This window comes from Phaseolus vulgaris, chromosome 2 (assembly GCF_000499845.2).
Source record: "Phaseolus vulgaris cultivar G19833 chromosome 2, P. vulgaris v2.0, whole genome shotgun sequence".
NCBI lineage: Eukaryota > Viridiplantae > Streptophyta > Magnoliopsida > Fabales > Fabaceae > Phaseolus > Phaseolus vulgaris.
Genome location: NC_023758.2, coordinates 6,539,168 through 6,549,825, shown reverse-complemented (window position 1 = coordinate 6,549,825; position 10,658 = coordinate 6,539,168). Strand labels below are relative to the sequence as shown.

Below are 10,658 nucleotides of genomic sequence, written 5' to 3'. Positions count from 1 at the left end.
CTCTAGGGGATCACCATCGAGTTATATAAACATTATACAAAGAACTTTTTGTGACCTTAAATTCCAATACATAGTTGCAAGAATAAACTCTTACTAAAAAAATTTGTAAATGGAGAGAGAAGAATATAGTTGAATACACTCAGGAGGAATAAACGGGTAGATGAATTACTACTACCAGCATATCTTCACAAGCATAAAAGATAATTAGACATGAAGCAGTACGATTGGAGAAGGATCAACATAGTTTGTTATATAAAGTAAAATAAAATTGAATGACTGTAATAAGTAGTTTTAAGTTTTATGAAATGAACTCAATTGTTGTTCTAAATTTTGAAGTCAGTTGATCTTAGGTACTGAGTTTGAGAGCATATGACTGAAGTTATGAAGTCCCACATTTATCAGAACACTGAAAAGCAGCTGAAGCTTTGATTATAAAAACCAAATACTTCTAATTGTCCAGGCATTCCTTTCTCGGCCTTTTGGCTAAGATCAAGTGTAGTATCTGTTCTTATCAGTTTAATATCTGATATGTGAACTATTAGTTCACACGATATTAAATTAATTTTTTGAGGGAGAGGGCCATCAAAGTAGCTTGCTACTTCGTCTCTCAAGCATCGTCATGATGTCTTTTATTTACATGTTAACTGATACAGTGATGAGCTTAATATATTTATTTCTGAGCTTTATATGTTTATTGTTAGAAACAATTACAATGGAAATTGAAAGTAATTTAAAAACTATTATCATTGAAATGTATAAGAAATACTTATTTTCATTATCAGAAATAAATAGCATGAAAATTAAGAAATACTTGGGTTAAATCTTAATTAGGACCATCTTAGGAATTAATTTTTAGATAGATATGAAGACCCACAGTGTAAATGGGATATAGTTTAATGTGATATGGATTATTAGTTCAGACGGTATTAAATTAATTTTGTAAGGAACTGGTGTTTCCTACTCAAAACAGTTAAATTATGTTATCTAATTTCTGATATCATTTTTACTTTTGTAATATATAGTAATATTATTCTGTTGAAATCTCATTAGGTAGAACTGCTTCACAAATGCCATATCATATTACCTACCATGTCTGCTTGTTTTATGCATAGAAATTATCCTTCCTCGTCCAACAATCAATGGAGGACAATTCTTATAAACATGTGAAGAAGATTGCAGAAAATTGAATTTTTCATTTTTTTGATGATGGTTTTCTCTTCTGATCAGTCAAGACTTTTCGAACCCAGATTGTCAGGAAGATTATTCTTGATTTTGCTAAAAATTGGAAACTACCTTAAATTCCCTGGAACCTCAGGATCCATCAAAGGTCATTTAGCAAGATGGAAGGAGAAATTGCTTAACAGAACCTGTTCTAAGTTTTATATTTATCTATACATTGCAAAACATTTGTGTGAATCAGTGGTGAAGTTGATAAAGTTATCCTTAGATTTGTTTGGGGTTACTACTACAAATCAGGTTACCATTCATGAAAGCTCAACAGCTTAGCATATGTAGTTTTCTGGTATATATTTTGCATGAAAGACAATTGTAGACATAAAAGTCCTACCATTGTTAGAAAATAATTAGCATGAAAGACAATTATATAAGAAATACTTGGTTAAACCTTAATTAGGTATCACCAGTCCTATTGGAGAAGGATCAACACTGTTGGTAATAAGTAAAAAGTATTTGGAATTGACTATAATTAGTTTCAAGTTTCATCAGAGATTACATATCAATTGTTATTCTAAATTGAGTCTGTTATCTTAGAAATTAATTTTTACTAATTATGAAGTCTACACTTGTCAGAACACTGATAAACAGCTGAAGCATGGAATATAAAAACTGAACACTATACCTTTCATGGTCTTTTGGCTAAGATAAAGTATAGTATCTCTTCTTATCAGTTTATATGTGGACTATTAGTTCACACGATATTAAATTAATTTTTTAAGGTGAGGTCCATTAAGGTAGCTTGCTACTTGGTCTCTCAAGCATCATCCTTGTATTTCACTTTTGCAGGGTTTTGGTGCATCCCACTTGAACAGTTCAATCTTTTGGTTCGATTCTGAAATGTGGCATCTCTGTAAAGAGGGTCTTTTTTCTATTAGTTGATGAAAGTTTTAGTTTTTTTATTCTATTCTGTATCACCATATTCAAATATTCCTTTCAAAAGATTATGCAGTTTAAGTTTGTTGGATTGTTGTGAGCACTTACCAATAGGGATAGCAACAGTACCCAATGTGTAACTTCAAACAATATTTTCGGGCTTTGGGGCTGAACTTCAAATAATCTAACGGGCTCTTTAGGCCAATGTTGAACTTCAAACAATATTCTCGGGCTTTGGGGCTGAACTTCAAACAATCTAACTTTCTCGAATTGGTTCTTCTCTTTAGAGAAACATAAGATACTCAGCTATTTCTTCCTGCACCTCTATATATTCTTTTTTCACCTTCATAAATTTTCATATTTCTAAAAATATTCTTTCCTCATCTTTATAAATTTTCATATTTCTAAAAATATTCTTTCCTCATCTTTATAAATTTTCATATTTCTAAAAATATCTTTCTATAATATTCTAAATTATATAATCTGGAAGTCTTTTTTCAAATTCGTAATTAACTTTTAGATTACATAATCTGAAAGTTTTTTCATATGCATAATATTAGTTTCTGGATTATGTAATTCGAAAGTCTTTTTTAGCTTTTGGATTACATTAAAAGTCTTTTTTTCAAATACGTATTCAAATTACATAATCGAAAAACTCCTTTAGAGAAGTGGCACTATGAAAAATAAAAAAATATTTTCATATTGTGCGAGGGTGGTTGAAGAATCTATAGAGTAGAGTTGCATGAAGAAACCGTCTTTGGTACTCTTTTTAGGGCACACCTAGTCAATTCCTGGTTGTTTCTGTTGTAATTATTGTGTGATGCATACAAAATATAAGTGAAGTATCTTCCTGAGTAGTTTTTTCAATTTAATGTGCAACTCCTGAGAGATTCTAAAATATTTGTTATAATTTGTCACTTGACATTATTTTTCCAGTTGACATTAGTTATTTTTTAAGGTTCAAACTATTTTTCACTAATACTTTTCATGGTTTTCTCAATTAATGTGGATGGTGCTATTTTTCTGTGGATGTCAATGTAGTAGCTATTCTTTTTACCATTTCTGTACGGTTGATGATTGAAATACTTTATTTAAATTAGAAAATTAATATTAAAAAATTTAAATAGTTGCATCCGACCAAAATATTAAAAAATTAAAGAAAGTAAAAAGTAAGGGTATTTAAATTAATGAAAAAAATGAAATTTTTTATACTGGATTAATACTTATGTAATAGAATAATTTTTTTTGTATATATCTAAAAAATAGTTTATTAAATAACTTTCTAAAATTAATTTGACATAAAAAGTAAGTTTTAAAATATAAATTAGTTAAAATAAAGTTTAAATACAAAAATATTATTAAATTTTAATAAAAAAAATTATATTTTAAAATAATAATATATCAAAATAAAAAAATTTAAATTATTTTATTTTATAATATAAAATATATATTAAATTTATTTATTTTATTTATTAATTATTTGAATATTTTTATTTGAATTATTTATTTTGTTATAACATAAAAAATATTTATTATTCTATTATTTATTTTAATTATTTATTTGAAAAATATAATTATTAATAGAAATTGATTGTATTAAAAAATATAATGAGTTATATGTTTATGTGTAATCAATTTTATGTAGTATTTGTCTACAATTTTGTGGAGAAATGGATAATGTTATTTGTTTGTGATATTCGTGTTTTTTCTTCTTTGTTTATCATTTTTTTAATTTAGAACATTTTTCAATACTTACAAGTAAATACGGGTAATTTTCATAATTTTGGAGTTTTATTTAGGTTGTTCTTGTAAGTCTTCTTATTAATAATGAGTGTGATTCTTTTTTAGTGAAAGAATTTTCTCTTTTGGAAAGCTGAGCTTAAATCTTTAAGGAAAGTAGTTGATGAAAATTGAAGAGAGATCATGTGTAGAAGATTCTCTAACATTCAAGTCACTAAAAGTTAGAGAAATTATAGAATAAGATATACGAGTATTGAAGTAAATGACAAAATTGAGTGAGTACTTTCATGGGATTAATATGTATTTATAAGCTCTTAAGCCATTAAATATCTCACACACACATATATACTAGTTATTTAAATAACAAATAAATATTTTGTTATGAATATTCAGTTAGAAATATATCTCTAAATATCTCGAAGTCGGGTATGTGCATAAGTTCCCCACACTCAGATTCCACAAATAAGGTGCATGTGGAAAGATTTTGTGGATGATGAGTTTTAGTGTTTTCGATATATGAGCTTAAGTTAGTTTTGAAATTGTATTTTATAACTTGACATGAGATGATCAAGTTTATTCTATCTTTCTAGTCTATAACGATATGATTTTCAATGTACATTAATGATATGTTTTTAGCATTAATGATGAGTTTTTACTCATTTGAGATGTTACATTATTTGGTGGCTAACATTTCATTTTTTTGTGTAACGTTGTTCTAATATACAAAATTGGGGTGTCTCGTTGTGGGAAATACAAAACTTTTGAAATGTTTTAGTTGTCTTGTATTCCAACATCATTTCCACTTACATTATTCCAACCTCGTTGTGCTTTTCTAACTTTCTTGAGAGCTTTAAGTGTTTCCCTTCTTCGTTCGTTGTGTTTTACGTCTAGGTACATCTTGATGACTTCTTCTTATTCCCTTTTCTCTTCTTCCAACAAAAATATCCTTACATTAAGTAGAAAGGTTGTTGTCATTGGAAACGAGTCGTCCTTGGGTTGTACTGACTCTTTTCTTTGGAGGGGAACATCGTAAAATAAATTTATTTTCTTTCCCTTCTGTTGCAAACATGGTGGTTTCCATTGCATTGCCAACTAAAATGGTTGTGACTGTTAGAGATTTGACAAATAAAAAATCCCCTCTTATCAAGTGTTTACTAAGCCAAATATAATTAAGAGAAAAAGAAAAGGTTTGACAAATAAAAAAATACGTCTAGGTACATCTTGATGACTTCTTCTTATTCCCTTTTCTCTTCTTCCAACAAAAATATCCTTACATTAATTAGAAAGGTTGTTGTCATTGGAAACGAGTCGTCCTTGGGTTGTACTGACTCTTTTCTTTGGAGGGGAACATCGTAAAATAAATTTATTTTCTTTCCCTTTTGTTGCAAACATGGTGGTTTCCATTGCATTGCCAACTAAAATGGTTGTGACTCTTAGAGATTTGACAAATAAAAAATTCCCTCTTATCAAGTGTTTACTAAGCCAAATATAATTAAGAGAAAAAGAAAAGACAAATTTCTCTCAATCCTCGATAAATACTTATGGATATTTGAGAAAGATGTGTTTACTATATCAAATTTCCCTATAAAAAATTCGTAGAAGAGTTTTTTTCATCTTTCAATTATATGCTTTGATAATATGATATAAGTTGCATCGTTTAATAAATTATTTTTTAGAATAAAGTTAATATGTATTTATTATAAATTAATTAATATATGAGTTAATTTTAACTAGAAACTTAACTTATTTCATAATTTCACAAAAGAAAGTCTATATGAGTATTTTTGAAAGCTACTTATAAATTCGTAATTTCGTTGCACTAGAATGTATTAAGGCATACTATATTTATATAAAATTAATTAACCTAATTTAAACCTCTCTCAAAAGCAAATAAACATAAACACAATTGATCGCAATTAATTTTTATTGTAAGTCGCTTGAAACAAAACAAAGTAAATAAGAAAAATAATTACATCCCCGAATTAAAATAAATAAGAATAATTACTTTGTAGTAACGGCGTCGTATAGGAGTCCTTGTTTCTCATGTTCTTCTTCTCCTTTTTCTTTTGACGGTGGTGCTGATCTGATTGGAATCCAGGATCCGATCACTGCAGCAGCAAGCAATGGCAGGGGCAGCCTCTGCTCTGTTCCTCCTCGACATCAAAGGCCGCGTCCTCATCTGGCGAGATTACCGAGGCGACGTCTCCGCCCTCGACGCCGAACGCTTCTTCACCAAGCTCATCGAGAAACAGGTTCCTTCCGCTTTACCTCTCTTCTCTTTCACTCACTCTCACAACGCGAATCCTCACTCTCTAGCTCCTCTCCTTTTCATCGAAGGCCGATCCGCAGTCTCAAGATCCGGTCGTGCTCGACAACGGCGTGACCTACATGTTCATTCAGCATAGCAACGTCTATATCATGATAGCCACCAGACAGAACTGCAATGCCGCAAGCCTCCTCTTCTTCCTGCACCGAGTTGTCGACGTACGATTTCTTATTCAATCATTTCCAAATTGAGAATTTCTCGATATAGTTTGTGCGAATAATCATCGATCCGTGTTTTTGGGGCAGGTGTTTAAGCACTACTTCGAAGAATTGGAAGAGGAATCGCTCAGGGACAACTTCGTCGTCGTGGTAACTTGCCGATGAATTCGCCTTTTAATTACTAGTTTCGTCGATTGGTAATGAATTGGTTGAATTGTGTCGTTTTCGATTTGTTGTGTCGCTGGCAGTATGAACTACTTGATGAGATTATGGACTTTGGCTATCCTCAATACACTGAGGCGCAAATTCTTAGTGAGTTTATCAAGACTGATGCTTATAGAATGGAAGTTACGCAGAGACCTCCCATGGCTGTGACTAATGCTGTGTCTTGGCGCAGCGAAGGGATAAACTATAAGAAAAATGAGGTAACCGTTACGAAAGTGAAGAATCTGAAGCTTTTTTTAATTGTAATTTAATGCTCTAAGCGATTGTGTTTTCAGGTTTTCTTGGATGTGGTGGAGAATGTTAATATACTTGTCAATAGCAATGGACAAATAATTAGATCTGATGTTGTTGGGGCGTTGAAGATGAGAACGTATTTGAGGTTGGCTTCCTACTTTCCTTGAGATCTATTGATTTTCTGACATTGGCCATTAACTGACTGGTCTTTCTACTATTTATTGATTTGGCCAAATTCTACTATGTTGGTTTAGGGGCTCTAATGTGCTGATCTCAGTTTTCTGGTTTTTCGTTTTGCTTGTTTTTGTTGTTCTGTCTACTCATGTGTGCAGAGTATACTATACTATATGTGTGTGTGGTCATTGTTTAGGACTGAAGAGGTACATTAGGGATTAGAGAACCAAGCCTAAACTTAGTTCTTATTGAATCTTTTCTTAAAACCATCTTTGATTTATGTGTATGTAAATTTTTGAGGAATGCAAATGAAATTAGCTATGAGGACGTGTGCAGTTTGTTATTTTCTGTTTTTTACTTTGTACTGGTTAAACAGACTTGTGGGTAGTTTTATTCAGCACTTTAAGGGGTGTGCTATGGTGGCAGCATAGTGGTGCCTGCCCACCTCAGTAGCTGTCCTAGTGGAGTGGTTTAGAGTAGTAGTGATGCAGACCAAATGACAGGATTAGGGTTTTTGTGTGGGGATTTCAATTTCAAAAAATGAATTCAACCATAGTAGTCAGTCCTGGATAGCGGAGTGGCTGACCCCAAAAGTGAGATAGTAGAATGACCTCTGCTCTAATATTTTTTATTTATTAAATAATTAATCATATATATGTATATGTATATTGATGACAGAGAATTCTATAATTGTAATAGTAGTGAAAATGATAAAGAGGACTTGGATTAGAAGATGATAATTCCTTTCTGGGAAACTAGTATTTGACTTTTGTTGGTATTTGCTTGTATATTTTGTTGACACCAATTACTTTTTATTGTTAATTATTAATTGAATGCAATTAATTTTGATTAATGTTTACCGTTTTTGAGAATATGTATTCATATAGTATGCATTGTATAAACCATACAAAAAATTTCTAAATAGTGGCTATCCTGCTATAGCATTTTTTAGACCAACCACTATGCGTTGTTATCTGGAATTTAAAAAATTGGCTTTTTTTCATTTGGTACTCCTTAGTCCAGAGGCTTTCTTTTACTGCTCGTGCAAAACATACATATTTGAGTTAGGTATATTACAGACAAGTCTGACCACTGAGTCCATATTTCACTCCCAATTTTTTTACAGTTGAGAGTATTTGGTAGACTGTGTTAACCGTGAAGTATCTATTATTCTAACTAACTGACTTGTATGCCAGTGTATTTATCTGAAACTCAAGTGTGCCTTTCATAATACAGCGGTATGCCTGAGTGCAAACTTGGCTTAAATGATAGAGTATTGTTAGAGGCACAAGGTAGAACAACCAAGGGAAAGGCTATTGACTTGGAAGACATAAAATTTCATCAGTATGTATGCTGGTCTTCCTTGTATTTAGAAAATGATAATTTAGACTGGAAGTTTTGTATAGTTTTTTTAAGCATGTTTCTTCTTGATGCTAGTTCTCAAATTATATCTGGCCTTTTATGAAGGTGTGTGCGTTTGGCTCGATTTGAAAATGATAGAACAATTTCCTTTATACCTCCTGATGGGTCATTTGATTTGATGACATACAGGCTCAGTACACAGGTTCATCTTTTTCTCTAGACATGACATAAGTTTCTATTTTTAGAGCTAAACACAGAGAAAGAGAGAATAAAAGCATTTCGAAGTCTGATGATTCTACCATCACTGTTTTCAGGTTAAGCCTTTAATTTGGGTGGAAGCAAGTGTTGAAAAGCATTCAAAGAGTCGGATGGAGATTATGGTAAAAGCAAGGAGTCAATTTAAAGAACGCAGGTAATGAGATTTCTTCTTTTCTTATGTTTACTACGTTTCCTCACCCCTGATGATAGAAGATGGGTAAATCAGGTTTTAGATCTCTAGAACCTTAACTGTCTTTTGCTGCCCCAATTAATTGAGTTTATTTTATAGCACTGCCACAAACGTGGAGATTGAGTTGCCTGTGCCTGTTGATGCAACAAATCCTAATGTCCGAACTTCAATGGGATCTGCATCATATGCACCTGAAAAGGATGCGTTAATCTGGAAAATTAGATCCTTCCCTGGAGGCAAGGTATGAGTTCACTTCTAATTGGCATCGAATCCTTGAATAACACCCATCTTTTGGTACCTTGTTTTGATCATGGTTTATTGGATCTGGTTTTCCTCCTTTGATACTTTCAGGAATATATGTTGAGAGCAGAGTTTCGTCTTCCCAGTATAACAGACGAGGATGCAACTCCTGAGAGAAAAGCCCCTATAAATGTGAAATTTGAAATACCATACTTTACTGTTTCTGGCATACAGGTATTGCAACGTAAATCTGGTTTATTTATATACAGAATATAGCTAGACTATTTTTTCAGCATAGGAAATAATGTTTGTCAGTACCTCTGATTAAATTTAGGTGAATGTGACCTTTTATTTTAATCAATATTTATTCTTCCCATATCTCTGTCTTTCTTTCCATTTACGTGTTAACATTTTTCATTATTTCAATGGATTTAGGGTTGTAGTGAACTTGAGGAATTTATTTTAGTTAATATTATTTTCAGGATTTACAATAAATGTTCAAAAAAATATTAATATAAAAACATAATTGTGGAAAAAGGAACTTGACATTTGGAAAGGATAAAAAACTACCAAACTTAATTTTATTCTATTGTCCATGATAAATAGGTTTGAAAAGTAGTTTGTTTGATCCATGTGAATTTGAAGACACCCACATGATTTGATGGTGTTATTCAGTTAGCTGAAGGTTTGATCTGATGATGGTAATCAACATGTAAATGTTTTGGTTTTATAGGTTAGATATTTGAAGATTATTGAGAAAAGTGGGTATCAGGCTCTTCCATGGGTGAGATACATAACGATGGCTGGAGAGTACGAACTACGGCTTATTTAAGAACTTGTATCTTTCTTTGGCGCTTGAATTCCACCGAATAATCATGTCAACTTCCATGGTTAATGGTTTTAAACTGGTGGGTGGGAGAGGAACTCTTGAGAGTGAAATTAGTTAGTTATCTCCCATCATTATAGTTGTTTTGGCAACAGATCGTAAGTTGCCCCTTGTCCATAAAGTTCATAACTAAAGTCAGGAATTGGCAAGCGTAAGGCTGTATCTTCTGTAAGTTCTTTGTTCAGATCTGTTTTTTGTTGGGAAAATGCTTGATTTTTTTTCTTCTATTGCTTTTTATTTACGATCTGTCAATCTTTTCCCACTGCCATCAGTTTGATTTATTTGTAATAGAATTATTAGCTTTTGTATTACGAAGACTGAATATTAAGCTAAGTAAAGAAACATTGGTTCCAATTACTGTTGTGGGAAACAAGAGTCAACCCTCTCTCTAGTCTTTATTGTTACCTAGAAAACTTCTGTGGACAACACACACCTACGATTTTTTTTGGTTCGCAATCTTTTATTCTGGAATGTAAAAAGTTATAATTCGGAATGATTTTTTCAGAATGTAAAAAATTAACTTTTTGGAACACATCCTTTCCGAAATAAAAAGAAATGAACCAATTATTTTATAAGAAAAACCCAAATCTATCATGTGAACCACCTACAAACCAAGCTGGACTCGAGATGATACACTGGGTCAGTGGGATTTTGGATTTGACATCTTTTTTTTTTTTTTTTTTTTTTTGAAAACAATGGTTGAAATTCAAAGATGAGTTTTGACAACTTAGACAGGTGTAAGAAATTCTTATTTTT

The 10,658-nt window shown here is 31.5% G+C and overlaps 1 protein-coding gene, 1 non-coding gene and 1 pseudogene across 2 annotated transcripts; all 3 read left to right on the top strand.

Moving 5' to 3' along the window:
- The first annotated feature begins 462 nt into the window (after positions 1-462).
- On the top strand, positions 463-658 carry LOC137813153 (U2 spliceosomal RNA). The gene has a single exon (XR_011081386.1). It is a non-coding gene; the product is annotated as a U2 spliceosomal RNA (small nuclear RNA).
- Positions 659-1,854: 1,196 nt separating this feature from the next.
- Positions 1,855-2,040, top strand: LOC137813154 (U2 spliceosomal RNA; annotated as a pseudogene).
- A 3,761-nt stretch (positions 2,041-5,801) lies between these two features.
- On the top strand, positions 5,802-10,259 carry LOC137810516 (AP-1 complex subunit mu-2). The gene is made up of 11 exons (XM_068611845.1): positions 5,802-6,101; positions 6,187-6,333; positions 6,421-6,483; positions 6,582-6,758; positions 6,834-6,937; positions 8,203-8,310; positions 8,434-8,530; positions 8,643-8,740; positions 8,876-9,017; positions 9,128-9,250; positions 9,750-10,259. The coding sequence occupies exons 1-11, from the start codon at positions 5,973-5,975 to the stop codon at positions 9,846-9,848; spliced, it is 1,287 nt and encodes a 428-aa protein (XP_068467946.1). The 5' UTR covers positions 5,802-5,972; the 3' UTR covers positions 9,849-10,259.
- Positions 10,260-10,658: the final 399 nt, after the last annotated feature.

What these genes read in the sequence shown, in the direction of transcription:
- LOC137810516 (XM_068611845.1), top strand. Translation starts at nt 5,973, where the DNA reads ATGGCAGGGGCAGCCTCTGCTCTGTTCCTCCTCGACATCAAAGGCCGC. An exon ending in TCCTGCACCGAGTTGTCGAC is followed by an intron (nt 6,334 to 6,420) that starts GTACGATTTCTT and finishes TTTTTGGGGCAG; the next exon opens with GTGTTTAAGCACTACTTCGA. An exon ending in AAGATGAGAACGTATTTGAG is followed by an intron (nt 6,938 to 8,202) that starts GTTGGCTTCCTA and finishes TTCATAATACAG; the next exon opens with CGGTATGCCTGAGTGCAAAC.